A 17434-nucleotide genomic window follows, 5' to 3' on the forward strand; every position below is an offset into this window, starting at 1 on the left:
CATTGTGACCCAGACAATAACTGACATGGTGGCCCAGACAATGACTGACATGGTGGTCCAGACAATAACTGACATGGTGACCCAGACAATGACTGACATGGTGACCCAGACAATGACTGACATGGTGACCCAGAAAATGACTGACATGGTGGCCGTGGTTTGTCTAGCCCGGACATGGTTATATACAGGCTGGAGTGATATTGCTTAAGAATTGCTGATTGGGCATTTACAACATTCACCCCCTCCTTCACTCCCAGCATTGATGTACTGAGTTGTGTGTTGTGTTCCAGACGCTGTTCACAGTCCAGGACCTCCACCCCGCCACCTGGTACATCATGTCCGTGACGGCACACAGCGACGCTGGATCCACCGAGAGCGAACTCCGCTTTGCCACCCTAACATATACAGGCAGTGAGTAGCACAATCACGCTATCACCATGTCAAAAAATGATTGGGACTCTACTCCTGAGTTGAAAAAAAGGACTTTTGAACCAAAGTACGTTTTTGTCACCCAAGGGCAGTTGGTTTAGAATCCCTATTATTGCTGACTATAAAACATTCAATATTGCTGACTGCATGTTACAAATAATTTTGCTGATCGTATGAAACAAACAGGATTGCAGACTATAATACATAAAATATTGAACCTAAGTTTCCTCTTCAAATGAGAGAGGAGGCACAGGTGGCCCAGTCGTCTAAGGCGCCATGATTCACTTTGCATAGTTGCTCCATTGGGCATGCCAGAAACCTATCATTGTGGGTTCGAATCCCGGTTCGCCCTGATAATGTTTCTAGGTTTGTCAGCACCATACCCATGGAAGACCTGCATCACTTCGGGCTTTCCTCCCACATTAAGCTGACACATCGTGATATGACTGGAATACTGTTAAGAGCGGCATTAAACTCAATTTGGATTTGGACTTCATTTGTCTGTTTTTGTCTGCAGGTACAATTCTCCCTATTTATGTCATGCACAAAGAGGAGAGTGAGTTCTATGAGAAGATCTACATCATGGTGCCGCTGTGTGGCGCCGTCATCCTCCTCATGGTATTTGGGGTGGGCGTCTTCCTTTATTGTCGCAGGAGGCGAGACCGACTGCGATATAAAGGTATGTTACGAAGTACGTATGCCAACATTTTCTACCATTCTGCAACTCGGTGTTGTTGCCTTATGGTCGATGTTGTCATGGACTCGGGTATATATTGTCATAGAATTGCATGGTATGTCATGGACTCCGGTATATATTGTCATAGAATTGCATGGTATGTCATGGACTCCGGTATATATTGTCAAAGAATTGCATGGTATGTGATGGACTCTGGTCATTATTGTCATTTAAATGCATGGTATGTGATCGACACCGGTATATATATTGTCATTTAAATGCATGGCATGTGATGGACTCCGGTAATGGAAATGCATGGCATGTGACGTACACCGGTATATATATTGTCATAGAAATGCATCGCATGTGATGGACACCGGTATATATATTGTCATAGAAATGCATGGCATGTGATGGACTCCGGTAATAGAAATGCATGGCATATGATGGACACTGGTATATATTGTCATGGAAATGCATGGTATGTGATGGACTCCCGAAATAGGAATGCATGCTATATGATGGACACTGGTATATATTGTCATGGAAATGCATGGCATGTGATGGACACCAGTATATATATATTGTCATGGAAATGCATGGCATGTGATGGACTCCGGTAATAGAAATGCATGGTATATGATGGACACCGGTATATATTGTCATGAAAATGCATGGTATATGATGGACACTGGTATATGTTGTCATGGAAATGCATGGTATATGATGTACTCGGGGAAAATCCTGGTATGTGGTTTGTAGTATTTCTTTGTCAATTATATGTCTTGTTTGTGGTAAATCCCGGTATGTGTTATGTCTGTGGTATTTGGTGTGTCATGTCTCTGGTGTGTGGTATGTGCTGTCTGTGTTTTGTCCTGTATGTTTTCTGTGGTATATCCTGGTCTGTGGTATGTCTGTGGACTGTTGTATGTCCTGTCTGTTGTCTGTGATGTCTGTGGTGTGCCCTGTCTGTGATCTGTGCTGTGTCATGTCTGGTGTGTCCTGTCTGTGTTATGTCCTGTCTGTGCTGTGTCCTGGTCTGTGGTATGTGCTGTCTGTGGTGTGTCCTGTCTGTGCTGTGTCCTGGTCTGTGGTATGTGCTGTCTGTGGTGTGTCCTGTCTGTGATCTGTGGTATGTCCTGTCTGTGGTCTGTGGTGTGTCCTGTCTGTGCTGTGTCCTGTCTGTGGTCTGTGATGTCTGTGGTGTGTCCTGTCTGTGATCTGTGGTATGTCCTGTCTGTGGTCTGTGGTGTGTCCTGTCTGTGCTGTGTCCTGTCTGTGGTATGTGCTGTCTGTGGTATGTCCTGTCTGTGGTCTGTGGTGTGTCCTGTCTGTGCTGTGTCCTGTCTGTGGTCTGTGATGTCTGTGGTGTGTCCTGTCTGTGGTCTGTGGTGTGTCCTGTCTGTGATGTCTGTGGTGTGTCCTGTCTGTGATGTCTGTGGTGTGTCCTGTCTGTGATGTCTGTGGTGTGTCCTGTCTGTGATCTGTGGTGTGTCCTGTCTGTGATCTGTGGTATGTCCTGTCTGTGGTGTGTCCTGTCTGTGGTGTGTCCTGTCTGTGGTGTGTCTGTGATCTGTGGTGTGTCCTGGGCTATGGTATGTGCTGTTTGTGGTATGTCTATAGTATGTCCAGTCTGTGGGTGGTGGTGTTTCCTGTCTGTGGTATATCCTGGTCTGTGGTATGTCCGGTCTGTGGTATGCCCTGTCTGTGGTGTGTGGTATGTGATGTCTGTGGTACGTCCTGTCTGTGGTGTGTCCTGTCTGTGGTGTGTGTTATGTTCTGCCTGTGGTCTGCCTGCATGTGGTCTGTGGTCTGCCTGCATGTGGTCTGTGGTATGTCCTGTCTGTGGTCTGTGGTTCAGTGCAATATTTGTGCATATCCAATCCGATATATGCAGGTATTGATGTTTTTTAAGGCTTTTGAAAATTGCAATCACCCACATTTTACGTTGCTCCATTTAACATATTTAGCATAGTAAATTACAGATGTATTGCTTTGAATATCTATATATTCATAATGGGGGCATGCATGGCCCATTGGTCTAGGCCTTTAGGGCACCATAAATTGCTTTGCAGAGTTGTGTACCCTAGGAATGTTAGGATCTGCTGATCCTGCAATAGGTCCTACTTATGATCCTGGTGGGTCAGCAACATACCTTACTTAATTGAGAGTTTCACTCAAGTCGTAAAAGTCTACAACCTGCATTCCTCAGAACTTTCCCCTAACATTATGCTGACGTGACTGAAGTCAACAGTCACTCAACACTCATACAGAAAGCATCGCCAAATAGGAAAGTATGAACATGCCTCGCTACCACAGCCCAGCCATGTGACGGTGTAACCCATATTGGAATAATCCTTTTCAGAAACAGCATCTAACTTACGCCGGGACATCACAGCAGAGACCTCTCTCATGAATGACCTTGATAAGCGTCTGAATGTTGACCTTGACAGTAGTAACAGCACAACACCGGAACAGTTCAGTAAACGGAACGTGAACCTCCTGATATCGCTACACAGTGATGACAACTTGAACGGCAACAGCCACTCGTGGCTCATCCACGACAGCAGCAAGACCAACAGTGATAATGGCTCCTATGGACGCTCAGGTGAGGCACCCTTGGTGGTCAGAACCTTGTAGTTTCTGAGACTGATTCACCGATGTATCTGTGCATCATATTCAGTGGTTCTGGTGATACTCTAAATCTTGATATTAACGGGAGCATGAATTAAATGCGAAAAAATGCCAGTGGTCTTTGCTCGCATTATTAAACATCGCATTTACATCAACAATAAGACATTTTGGATAGCAGAAATACCAACTCAGACATACGCTGAAAACAAACAACTATGTATTCCACATCAATGTTTATTGAGCAGCATCACTGATCACACCTACAAGTCCAGACAGACGCCACCCAACACGGTGTCTTTGCTCTTTGCGACTGCATCAAAGGCCGACACGAGCCAGCGCGCACGTATTGTTTTAGCTGAAGTACTCTACTCAGCGCTAATAAGCGGTGCTATTTGGTGTGTGATTGGATTAATGTAAGGTTGGATTAAGGTGAGGATTCTCCTGTAAACCTGACAGAGGACATGTTGTTTAGATAAACATCCACTGATTCTTGAGAGGAGGGGGTGTCGCATTCATATTGAGTGTCATTTTTGGCTAGGGGCCAGCGGTCGCATTCTTTTGGAGACGCTTTAATTTCACCCCCAGGAGATATTTTAACATTTTAGTAAATCTACCCCAATGAAACCAAAACATTTTTCCAACTAAAGTCTCTGTGTATCATTTCAGGTTCTTACATATCCATGGATATTTTTTTGTAATCCATCCCAATATTAAGTCTGTCTGAAATAATGTGAATCCCTCTAGTACTTTAAACTTAGGATAAATCAGTAGGTTACATGTTTGTTATGTGCAATGTAACACTAGGTCGACTTTATTCAACTTAATCGTACAGAGCTCCAGATAACTTTTTAAGCATTTGAATTTTTACTCTAGGGTTTCTATTTTAATTGGGTTATTATATTTTTCATTTGGTAACCAATATTTTTTCACTCATCTGTTCATCACTCTTTCAGGTTTTTCCCTAAATTAGTGAACATTTTAAGATTTATAAAAAATGAAATAATGTTTTAGATGTATATCACTGTTCTTAGTATATAGGCTTGACTCGGAAAGTAAATTAGCTTGTAATTGTATTTTGGAAATTAGCTCCTTCGTATGCATGCTGAAAAAACTTCATTGGGTATTTCCACGAACTGTTTTTATACATTTGATTTTTTTATTTAATGCATGCGTTTCTGTACGCAAGTTAATTGAAAGTAATTGGGTTTTGAATATTTTTGGGGGATGTATTTTACGCAAATACACTGCTTATCTGTAGCTCTGCCATACATACACACCAATAATATGTAATTGAAATTGGTGTGTGAAAAAACGAGCAGAAAATTTGTTCATGTTTCTTTACCAATGCAGCTGTTTGGTTGGCAACAATAATTTATAATGGTCACCTGTGAAGTCATCACATCAAAACCTGATGTGGCCAAAATTATTTCTTGACTTCTCAAAAAATATATGTGCTGCCTTGTGCATACCAAGCAACCATTCTTTTCAATGGAAGCTGGGGCGGTCGGGTAGCCTAGTGGTTAAAGTGTTCACTCGTCATGCCGAAGACCTGGGTTCGATTCCCGACATGGGTTCAATGTGTGAAGCCCATTTCTGGTGTCCCCCGCTGTGATATTGCTGGAATATTGCTAAAAGCGGCGTGAAACCATACTCACTCACTCACTAACTCAATGGAAGCTTACCATTATTATATATATAGTATATAGTTATACCAAGGTTCATATGGAGGAGTGCAGTCAAAAGAAAAAAATTGTTTTTATTAGTTTTCCCCATTTTTTTATGAATTTTTCAAACCCTAACCCTATCCATTATTTAATTTGAAACTACTGACACACTAGGCAGGTCGGGGGTATTAGTGAGACACGCTCACTTTTGTCCTTGTTTGAATCCTGAGTTCATTGTGAAAATTTTCACGGCTCCCCAAAAATTGTTTTCAGCTACCAAGGAAATAGCTGATTATTTTTTAACTTTGAAAGAAAATATTTTGGGGCCTGTAAAACTAAGATTCTGGCATAATAGGATGATAACTTTCATCTCATTGAAGATTTCTGTTGTTTTAGGCTTCTAGGTCAGTTCCGTCCTGTTGGAACGTGTGCTGCACACTAGGTCTGACATCGTCATGTCACATCTCTGATGTAAGTTTTTCTATCTACAGAGGATGAAGGCAACATCAACCCCTATGCCACCTTCAACGAGATGAAGGCTGTCATGGCACCCCCTAGCAAAAAGCAGGACTTGCTGTACCAGAAGTCTTCAGACGAGGATGAAATAGCATTACAGAAAGCAGCTGCACAGAGAGAGGTGGGGTCATAATCAAAACGGTCACTTTACAAACCATCTCTCTTAATACTGCTGAGGCACGGGTGGCCCAGTCGTCTAAGGCGCGGCGATTCGCTATGCAGAGTTGCGTCCCTTTGGCATGCCAGAAACCTATGATTGTGGGTTCGAATCCCAGTTCGCCCCGATTATGTTTCTAGGTTTGTCAGTACCATACCCGTGCTCGTGGGTTTCACCGAAGTGGTAAACGTCTTAGACCTGCATCACTTCGGGCTTTCCTCCCACATTAAGCTGACACGCCGTGATATAACTGGAATACTGTTAAAGCAGCGTTGAACCCAGCTCACTCACTCACTCACTCTTAATTCTGCACTTGGGCCTCCGTGGGTGGGGCTTCCAGGTTAGAAGATGTCCTCAGAAACCCATGCTGGAATAAGGAGAAGACCTAATGGACCTGGTCGGTGCCTCTGGTACCTCTCTTACCATATTGTTAACAACTTTTCTTTAGATGAAGATTATATTTCACATTTGTGAAAATTTGGAGTAAAATGTAAACTTTTGTAAAAAGTGTTAAAAATATAAGCCAATATCGTTCCACGTGCCCTGTTTAATCTGGTCCTATTCTCATCTGAGTACAATCATCTGCACATCAACGTTTCTATATCGTTTCAGGGTCTGTCTTCAACACCATCCGAGCCATATGTTCCATTTTTCCACACGAAAGCCGAGTACGCTTGCAAGCAGGAGCCTCCACCTCTACCAGCCACTCGGCCTCCTAAAAGTAAAGAAGGTTATGACAATCAGGGTAGGAGTTTGTTAGGATATAGGACAACCTAGAGGTTTGTTTCCTCTCACAACCTAGAGGTTTGTTTCTTCTCTCAACCTAGAGGTTTGTTTCTTCTCACAACCTAGAGGGCTTGTTTCTTCTCACAACCTAGAGGTTTGTTTCTTCTCACAACCTGGAGGGCTTGTTTCTTCTCACAACCTAGAGGTTTGTTTCTTCTCACAACCTAGAGGGCCTGTTTCTTCTCACAACCTAGAGGGCTTGTTTCTTCTCACAACCTACAGGTTTGTTTCTTCTCACAACCTACAGGTTTGTTTCTTCTCACAACCTAGAGGGCCTGTTTCTTCTCACAACCTAGAGGTTTGTTTCTTCTGACAACCTAGAGGGCCTGTTTCTTCTCACAACCTAGAGGTTTGTTTCTTCTCACAACCTACAGGTTTGTTTCTTCTCACAACCTAAAGGGCCTGTTTCTTCTCACAACCTAGAGGGCCTGTTTCTTCTCACAACCTAGAGGGCTTGTTTCTTCTCACAACTTAGAGGCTTGTTTCTTCTCACAACCTACAGGTTTGTTTCTTCTCATAAATTAGAGATTTGCTTCTCTCAACTTAGAGGCTTGTTTCCTCACTGTACCATGGACTCCCTGACTGTAGTAGTGAGAACTGTATTTCTTTCTCCGTCAACTCATGTCTGTGGCTTTTCCTGCACGTAGCTCAACTCATTCTCTGACAGTAGGTTCAGGAGTAATATAGGAAGCAGTATATGCATTAGTAATTTATGCATTTATGGATCAGATAATACGAAATAAGGATGTTTGTCCATATGACCAACTCACCGAAAACAAGTTTAATAATTTCATTTCACAGTTAATTAAACTGAGGTTGACCCATGACCTTAGTCATGAAAGTAGCAAATATTTATTTTTTAATTGATTTATTCACATTACGTTTTTATGAACAGCAAATTGCTAATGAGTATAACTGTTAAATGGATTCATATTAGATTTTTCTCTGATGTTTTCATCCACAAACCTTTTGTCACCTACCTATCCAGGTCTGAAATGTCAGATTGGGTTTAGGTTAACCAATATCTTTATTCATGTGTAAATTAATCTAACATTAAAGAAATAAACTTTTAAAATAAACATAAAATAAATGATGGAATGTATGATGGAGATTTGAGAATATTCAAATTAAGCCTTTCAGGGTTTGACAATGGCTGAATCTGTATGAATGATTTGGTATTTTTTAATGTTGGATGATAATTGAGTGTGATGAATGTTGCAGGTATTATTTTAAGTCCCCGGAAGTATGCCAGTGCCGATCAGATCCATGCACTCTTTACGCAGGGCCCACCGCGACCTCACAGTGCTTACAAGTCAGGGTCAGGGTCAAGTGACAAAGGTAAGAGGTCGTTGTTATGGAGGCATGTTGCTGTGCTAGGGTTGGAGGTCATCTGTCAGAGTTCAGTTCTCTGATGTTGGCATGACACATATTGCAGACAAATCTCAGGTCCTTTGTCCACATTATTTGCTAGATATGACCTTTGAGCTGCCCCTGTCTTTCAAGTGTTACTGAGGGGCGGTCGGGTAGCCTAGTGGTTAAAGCGTTCACTCGTCACGCCGAACACCCGGGTTCGATTCCTGACATGGGTACAATGTGTAAAGCCCATTTCTGGTTACCATGACGTCACAATCAAATGACATCACTAATGGCTCTGCTACTGAAGCTATTAGCAGTACTTTTTACACTAAGACACTGCTAATTACTGTCTACAAACAGAAAAAGTTGGAAGAATGATGTTGGATGATAAATAAAATCTCACCATCATGTCTTTTGATTTCGAATATATCAACACTCGTTGATAGAAGTTGAAAAACTCTTTGGCAAGTCTCGAAGTTTTTTCACTTTTATCAACTCGTGTTGATATATTTGATATCAAAAGGCACTCAGGTGAGATTCTCTATATGTTCTATTTTTGTGATATCATAAAGCTATTATTTTTGACAAAATTGGAATAACTAGACCCCATCCCACACAACGTTTTATCTAATTATCTGTATGCATTGTGGCCCAGTCATCTAAGGCGCCGCGATTCAAGTGCAGAATTGCATCCCTTGGGGACGCCAGAAACCTATGATTGTGGGTTCCAACCCTGGTTCACCCCGATTATATGTCTTAGGTTTGTCAGCACCATACCCGTGCTCGTGGGTTTCACCAAAGTGGTAAACGTCTGAGACTTGCATCACTTCGGGCTTTCCTCCCACATTAAGCTGACACGCCGGTGTTAAACCCACCTCACTCACACACTGGTCCAGACTTGATTATTTACAGGCTGCCATCATATAGCTGGACTATTGATGAGTTAAACAAACAAACATGATGCTGACCCTCCTCAGCACCTCTGTCTGTGTTCCAGGTAGTCAACGGCACAGTGTCATCTCCAGCGTGACGACCGTGTCGTCCAGTAGAGACGAGTTACTGGAGGCGCTGGAGAACGCCAGGAGAAACCCACCCCCGCCCATCCTGTACGAGACCCCGCCTGATGACTCATCGCAGCCCACAGACAGCTCGGTAGCCACAGAGCCGGGCATCCGCATGTTTACACAGTCGCCTCCGAAGCCTAATGAACAGAGGGAGGCATCCTGCGAAGTACCTGCATATGAACGTGAGTTTCAACACTGAAAACAATTGAAATCAGCTCTCAATCTGGAAAGAGTATGATGAGAATGTTTTAAATGGCAATACTGATGTTTCAGAGAAGAGGCGGCGGCAGCATCGGATGGAGATGGAGAGTGACACGACGGAGTGCGAGGGTGGGGAGTCCCACGAGCATCGGAGTCCCCCACGGAGGATGAGAGGGCGTAACCGGGGGAAACAGAGGGGCCAGATAGTCAGCAAGAGACAGATGGGCACTTCATTTGTTCCCAGGTGGGTTGATTGTTGCAGAACCATTTGCCTTCACCCTGATGTAGCAGGGCGTGGAGGCATCCCACAGATGACATCCTTACATTGTCAGCTTGCTGACGGGGTTAACCTCTTTGGTCATGTGGACAAGGCTTCCGACCTCTGATCAGAAGGTCCTTGGTTTGAATCCCATCACGGGACTCGGAAATATATTTTATGGCCGCTACAATGATAACAGACTGGTGACAAAGAATCAAGAGTTACCCTACAATCAGAATACTGACAGTTTTCAGCTTAAGCTTGCTACTATCCTTACATATTTTATGTAAAAGTTTAGTCAATAGACTTGACTCTTAACTGAAATTGTGTAAGGTGGCTTTAAAAATAAATATATAAATAAATTTGAAGAACATTTTCCATGGTAGCCTTGTAGACATCTTGTTCATAGTGTTTCATTGTGTATGACATTATAGCAATGTGCCCTTAAGATTTTCCAATGTAGGCATTTTCAATGAAAATGATATAAATTATATAAACAAGTGATACAAGAGATACAAGTGATACAAACCCCAGGGACGGATACAAACAAGTACTATAAATGATATATTCAGGGATATAAATGATATATTCAGGGATATAAATGATATATTCAGGGATATAAATGATATATTCAGTGATATAAATGATATATTCAGTGATATAAATGATATTTTCAAGTATTCTAAATGATTTGTTCAGTGATATAAATGATATATTCAAGTAATCTAAATGATATGTTCAGTGATATAAATGATATATTCAAGTATTCTAAATGATATGTTCAGTGATATAAATGATATATTCAAGTAATCTAAATATGTGCAGTGATATAAATGATATATTTAAGTGATATATATGATACAAACAATTTATATAAATGATATATTCAAATACCATAAATATATTCAGTGATATAAATGATATATTCAAGTGATATTAATGATAATTTTGAGTGATATAAATGATATATCTAAGTAATATAAATGATATATTCCGTGATATAATTGATATATTCGAGTGATATAAATGGTATATTTAAGTAATATAAATGATATATTCAGTGATGTAAATGATATATTCAGTGATATTAATGATATTCAAGTGATATAAATGATAATTTCGAGTGATATAAATGATATATTTAAGTAATATAAATGATATATTCAGTGATGTAATTGATATATTCAGTGATTTAAATGATATATTCGAGCGATATAAATGGTACATTTAAGTAATATTTATAAATGATATATTCAGTAATATAAATGATATATTCAGTAATATAAATGATATATTCAGTGATGTAATTGATATATTCAGTAATATAAATGATATATTCAAGCGATATTATAGATAGAAAACCAAGTGATATAAACAAATGCTCCACACTGATGGTATGAATGTTGCAGAACGCAGAGTCGGACTAGTACAACCAGCACAAACAGTGAGGAGGTGACGTATTCCTTTGCTGGCCGCGACTCCCCTCACTCCGACAGCCCCCCCGAGGCCTACGGTCACTACCCTGCAGAGGGCTACGCCACCAAGGGCACCAAGAGGAGAGGTGAGGCGCTTTCTCATCAACATTGCATGGATTTATCTTGCATTTGTAACAGAGGGACCATTGACAGCCAAGTTTTTGTTCAGAATTGGGAATACAGTAGAACCCGGATATAGCGAACAAACGGATACAATGAACTGTTAAAAAATCCCCGAATTTATCGCCTATATAATATCATTTAAAATCTACGTATATAAAGAACTCTCTACAGCAAACTAACGGATACAGCGAACTGATATCTGATCACCGACAAGCCCATCTATCACTATATTAGTGACATGTATAGCGAACTGAGAAATCTCATTCAGTGTAATCTTGTCTGTAAAACAAACATTGAACATATACATTTTACGAGATTGTGTGCAAGTGTCAGTTCACTTGCATATGCTATCATACATAATAAGAGGAAAGCTATCAGTTTAGACATGAAATTGAGAATTATTAATGCTGGCATAAAAACTAAGAAGACCAAAGCTGACGAACTTGCAGTGAAATTAGGCCATGAAGATTTCACGTGTAACACCGCAATTACTTGTATTGTCTTTTGTGTTATCCAAGATGGCGGATGTTTCTGAGCGAAAACGTGTATAAAACAACGGATATAAAGAACTGATTTCTCTGGTCCTGGTTCTTGTAGTTCGTTATATCCGTGTTCTACTGTATTTAAATTTAGTGTTATTTTCTCAATGCTCAGAGTTTTAAATTACATTCAGTGCTATGTAAAAATAAATAATAATGTCCTTTTCTCTCTATTTGTTCTGCTATCAGTGTAATTCAGGTCACCTTGTCACAGATGAACATAATTTTGCAGGTGCTAAACATGATTCAGTCAATGTTTTGTCAACCCGTGAAGATCCGGGCTAGAATAGGTCTTCAGCAACCCATGCTTGCTGTAAAAGGCAACTATGCTTGTCATAAAAGGCGACTAACGGGATCGGATGGTCAGGCTCGCTGACTTGGTTGATACATGTCATCGATCCCAATTGCGCGGATCGATGCTCATGATATCAATCACTGGATTGTCTGGTCCAGACTCGATTATTTACAGACCACGGTTATATAGCTGGAATATTGCTGAGTGGCCCTTCCGTTTAGAGACAACATGTTATGGCCGCTTCACTCAATAACAACCCTTCTCTTTTTATCCCTTTTGCTCTTGTTGATTGTGCTTGACTGCGTGACATGCTTGACTGTGAGACGTGCTTGACTGTGAGACATGCTTGACTATGAGATGTTCCATTGTTTGAAGGTTGTTCTTCAGGGGGTCGAGGCACACCTCACTCCAAGGTGAAGTATGACGTGAGCCTGCAAACCCCGGGGACGGACGAGAACAAGCCGTTGGTCATGTCCCTCGCCCAGCCCAGTCTCAGCAGCCCCCAGGAGGAGGAAGAGGAGGAGAGGGTCAGCTTACTTGACAGGTGCGTCTCCAGCAGGGATCCTAACTAGTCCACAAGCCTTGGTGGCACTAGCAACATTCAGGAAGGAGGGGGCATTGGTGGCCGAGTCATCTAAGGCGCCGCAATTCGCTGTGCAGAGTTGCGTCCCTTGGACACGCCAGAAACCTATGATTGTGGGTTCGAATCCCCGTTCGCCCCATTTATGTTTCTAGGTTTGTCAGCACCATACCCGTGCTCGGGGGTTTCACCGAAGTGGTAAACGTCTGAGATGACTCGCATCACTTCGGGCTTTCCTCCCACATTAAGCTGACACGCTGTGATATAACTGGAATGCTGTTAAAAGCAGCGTTAAACCCAACTCACTCACTCAGGAAAGGAGGCAAGTGACATTTCCATGTAGACAACTACCCCTTCAGGACCTGTGATGGTCCGGGTAGAGAATAGTTCTTCAGCAACCCATGCTTACTGTAACATGGGACTATGCTTGCCGTAAGAGGCGACTAATTGGATCAGGTGGTCGGGTTTGCTGACTTGGTTGATGCATGTCATCCAAATTGCGTAGATCGAGGCTCATGATGTGAATCACTGGATTGTCTGGTCCAGACTCAATTATTTACAGACCACAGTCATTTTGATAGAATATTGCTGAGTGTGGTGTTAAACAACAAACAAACAAACATTATGTGGATGGCAACTCTGTAGCTACTTGACAGTTGCCCCGGACAGCATGGAAGGGGTGAGGGACAGCATCGGAGGGGTGAGGGTGAACCTGTAACAAATGAAAGAAATTGAAGTAAGGATGGGTGGATTGGATTAATGGATAGGTGGGTAAGTGGATTGGATGGATGGGTGAGTGGATTAAACAGGTAGTTAATGGTTAGATTGGTCGGTGCATGGATTGGTGAACAGATTAATGGATGGGTGGATTGGATTACTGGATGGATGGTTAAGAGGATTGGATGCATGGGTGAGTGGATTAAACAGGTGGGTAATGGTTAGATGGGTCAATGGATGGATGGGTAAATGGATTAATGGATGGATGGTTAAGTGGATTGGATGCATGGGTGAGTGGATTAAACAAGTGGGTAATGGTTAGATGGGTGAGTGGATGGATAGGTCAATGGATTAATGGATGGGTGGATTGGATTAATGGATGGATGTGTGAGTGGATTGGATGTGTGTGTGTGTTTGGGTGAGTGGATGGATTGATGTGTGATTGTGTATGGATGGGTGGATTGGATGTGTGTGGATAGTGGATGGGTGTGTGTATGGGAGGATTGATTGGATAGTGGATGGATGTGTATGGGTGGATGGAGAATCATACTTTCCTTGTACGTTGATAGTGGATGGGTGTGTGGATTGGATAGTGTGTTAGTGTTAGTGTGTTAGTGTGTGTGTTAGTGTGTGTGTGTTAGTGTGTGTGTGTTAGTGTGTGTGTGTGTGTTAGTGTGTGTGTGTTAGTGTGTGTTAGTGTTAGTGTGTGTGTGTGTTAGTGTGTGTGTTAGTGTGTGTTTGTGTGTTAGTGTGTGTGTTAGTGTGTGTGAGTGTGTGTTAGTGTTAGTGTGTGTGTGTGTGTGTGTGTGTGTGTGTGTGTGTGTGTGTGTGTGTGTGAGTGTGTTAGTGTGTGTGTGTGTGTGTGTGTGTGTGTGTGTGTGTGTGTGTGTGTGTGTTAGTGTGTGTGTGTGAGTGTGTGAGTGTGTGTTAGTGTGTGTGTGTGTGTGTGTGAAATTTGGGATGGATGGGTGGGTGGCTTAGATGGAAAAGACTGAAAGCAAGTAAGCAAGTTTGGGAAATGGACGTGTTGCATAGGATGGAGTTTGGCTGGGAGACATTACTTGTAAAAATAAATTATTTTTGAGTGATTGAAATGTGGATAGGCTGAACAGTAATGAGATAGCTGCAAGACATTCTATGATGCGTTTCTGTTGCAGACACTACCGTCCCGTGCCCGAGTCTGAATCCGACGGCCAGATCCGACACAAAGACAGCAAGGGTGACAAAGGCTACACAGAAGACTTCACAATAGTGTGATCTGTCCAACAGGACCCGATGTCAATACAACACTTCACAATAGTGTGATCTGTCCAACAGGACCCGATGTCAATACAACACTTCACAATAGTGTGATCTGTACAACAGGACCTGATGTCAATACAACACTTCACAATAGTGTGATCTGTACAACAGGACCTGATGTCAATACAACACTTCACAATAGTGTGAGGTGTACAACACGACTTCATATGTCAATACAACAGTGCAATTCATGGGATACAGACAATATGTGAAGGACACCCGTTCAGGAGGACTAAATTTTGCCAAAATTCTGGAGTGAAATCCAATTCACTAACATCCCATTTATGTTTGAAAGGATATTATGTGCTGTTTGCATTTCCTTATCCAAACGCCAGAAGCTGACAAGTTCAGCAGATGCCAAGGATACGGAAGTGACTTGTTGCCATGGGGATCAGTATGGTGTGAAACGGCTGGCCATTTCAAAACTATAGACGATAGCAGGACACTATGTGTGATATAGTTTCACCCAATATATCATACAAAGTGGACCTCAAGTTGTGGCCATGGCTACAAAAATATTTCAGAACGCCACTAACGCGATATATTTCAATATCATCATACAACAACCAGAAATACGTTTTCATTTCTGCCAAGTTGATGCGACCAGTGCACGCCACATTCGATATTCTCCACCAGATCAGTCGACCTGATCTCATTCGTGCACTTATCATGGATTGAAGGATTCTTCCCTAACGGAACCCGATTCCCCCAAAAACGTTCACAATGCCTAAAAGGACTTGAGTGCGAGTCGATGTGCCCTGTGTGGTGCTGGTTGTTGTGTGTTGTGGGCAGGTTGTGTGCACTGCTGTAGGTGTTTGTGCTGAGGAGGGACTACGGACACGTGTGTCGACCCACGCTTCAGTTGTGAATGTTGTGTGCTGGTGTTCTGTGACGGGGGACCAGGGCACGTCGCGTCGCGTCGCATCGCGGAGGACGGGAACGAGGTTGATAGTCCAATGTGTTGTCTTGAGTGCAGTCCTGCACTCCTACAAATAATCTGCAATATTTGCATTGTGTGTGAAGAATTTTTTTATCCAGAATCTAGTCCATGCCAGAATCCTTCTGTACCACATGGTTGTCTTCTCTGCATGAAACAGTAGCTGAAAACTGTACAGTTTTATAAAGGAAAACTTTATCTTATAGAAAACAGATGTTTTAGCCGTACAGACTTTCAAAACTGTACAATTAGTGAAAATCTGTACGACAGTGAAAATCTGTACGACAGTGAAAATCTGTATGACAGTGAAAACTGTACAGGTTTATAGAAAAATGTACAAAATCATAAAACGATAAAGACTGTGTGGTGGAAATGTACAAGTTAAAGTGAGAATTTGTACAAAATCATAAAAAAACCAATGAAGACATGTGACAAACTTTTTGAAAACTTGACAATTTCCAAGATGAACTTGTACAACATGAGAACTACATCTCTCCAGGTCCGCAATATATTCTGATCTCTGCCGTGAGCATGACCTCACACTTTATGCTTCAGTGTGTGTATTCATTATACAAAGCGAGTGTCCTTTGAGCAGGTGTTTTCAATATGCAGCTATACGAAACATGGGGAGAACTGACCTCTACCGTAGGACTCTGTTTACGGAGCGGAGCTCGACAAAAGTGGAGTGGAATTTGACTAACTGATGGGAGTCTTGATGAATATCATGTCCATGTACATGGCTTTTGAATATGGGAGTTTGGACATTTTCCGTTCGTTAACGTGGAGTGTATGAGTGTAGCTGTGGCAGCTGGGAAAACTACATCTCGGGGTCTAATGAACAGTCAACTGATAAGTAAGATCCTAATGGGACGTTCAGGCCGAATTATGGCTCATCCAAACACCAAGACAGATTTCTGTTAATATGAAGCTCGGGACAATTGATACACTGTCCCCCCGATGATCTAGGATTGTACCTGTACTAGCTAGGTATGCTGAGATTTTACTTACCGTATTCGACGTAATAAGTGCCCAGGGCGCTCTCAAAATTAGAAATAGGGGCTCTTATTACAATATTATTTTGTCGAAAAAAAACAGTTGAAAGATAAATTTCGTGGTTTATGCTGACAGCCTGAAATGTTTATATACAACAGATATATTTTTCCAGAATTTAATTGCCTGTAATTAAGGGTGCATATAACACACGAGTGCGTATTATACGCGAATAAATAAGTCTTGTGTACATTGATCAATCGGAAGGGGTGCTAATTTGTATTCTTCGCTAACCAATATATTAGCAAATATCTCTGTTGGCGCTTATTAGAGCGGGGTGCTTATTACGTCGAATACGGTATGTATTATACTCACAAAAGGTTTGCATAATAGTTATTTATATTCCTTATATAATTATGATACAGCAACACTCAGCTATATTTATAATTTGTTTTAAATCAAGCAGAAAATCCATCATTCCATTACAGTACTGATACCTAATCATGTGCTATCGCCATGCTGCATATTGTCCCCTTGGACACAGAACATATGCAGATCGCCAGTTGACTAGAGTAAGAAAAAGCCGGAAATATGTTCAGAAATTCTATCGGTCCAAACTTGTTATTTGGGCCATCTGATTACTGACTTGGTGCTTTGAATGCTAATTAAGTAGGTCTACACATAATAATCACTGACTGATCATGAACCGTGAGATATGGCGTTCCCAGCTGTTT

General features: G+C 41.7%; 1 protein-coding gene across 2 annotated transcripts in view; it reads left to right on the forward strand.

The window, feature by feature from the left end:
- The window catches only part of LOC139458183 (cell adhesion molecule Dscam1-like), a 137610-nt gene extending 120632 nt beyond the window's left edge, over positions 1 to 16978 (forward strand). Inside the window, exons 30-40 of one of the 2 annotated variants that reach the window (XM_071239517.1) lie at positions 291 to 411; positions 947 to 1108; positions 3471 to 3713; positions 5895 to 6040; positions 6689 to 6821; positions 8084 to 8200; positions 9216 to 9464; positions 9556 to 9727; positions 11152 to 11303; positions 12550 to 12718; positions 14629 to 16978. In XM_071239517.1, coding sequence (XP_071095618.1) covers positions 291 to 411; positions 947 to 1108; positions 3471 to 3713; positions 5895 to 6040; positions 6689 to 6821; positions 8084 to 8200; positions 9216 to 9464; positions 9556 to 9727; positions 11152 to 11303; positions 12550 to 12718; positions 14629 to 14728 — 1764 coding nt within the window. In that variant the 3' untranslated portion in view covers positions 14729 to 16978. The remainder of the gene's footprint in view (positions 1 to 290; positions 412 to 946; positions 1109 to 3470; positions 3714 to 5894; positions 6041 to 6688; positions 6822 to 8083; positions 8201 to 9215; positions 9465 to 9555; positions 9728 to 11151; positions 11304 to 12549; positions 12719 to 14628) is intronic. The other variant, XM_071239518.1, reaches the window with a different exon arrangement.
- Positions 16979 to 17434: the final 456 nt, after the last annotated feature.

The sequence above is a fragment of the Haliotis cracherodii genome, unplaced genomic scaffold, assembly GCF_022045235.1.
Source record: "Haliotis cracherodii isolate W230 unplaced genomic scaffold, xgHalCrac1.p SCAF_12, whole genome shotgun sequence".
NCBI classification, from domain to species: domain Eukaryota; kingdom Metazoa; phylum Mollusca; class Gastropoda; order Lepetellida; family Haliotidae; genus Haliotis; species Haliotis cracherodii.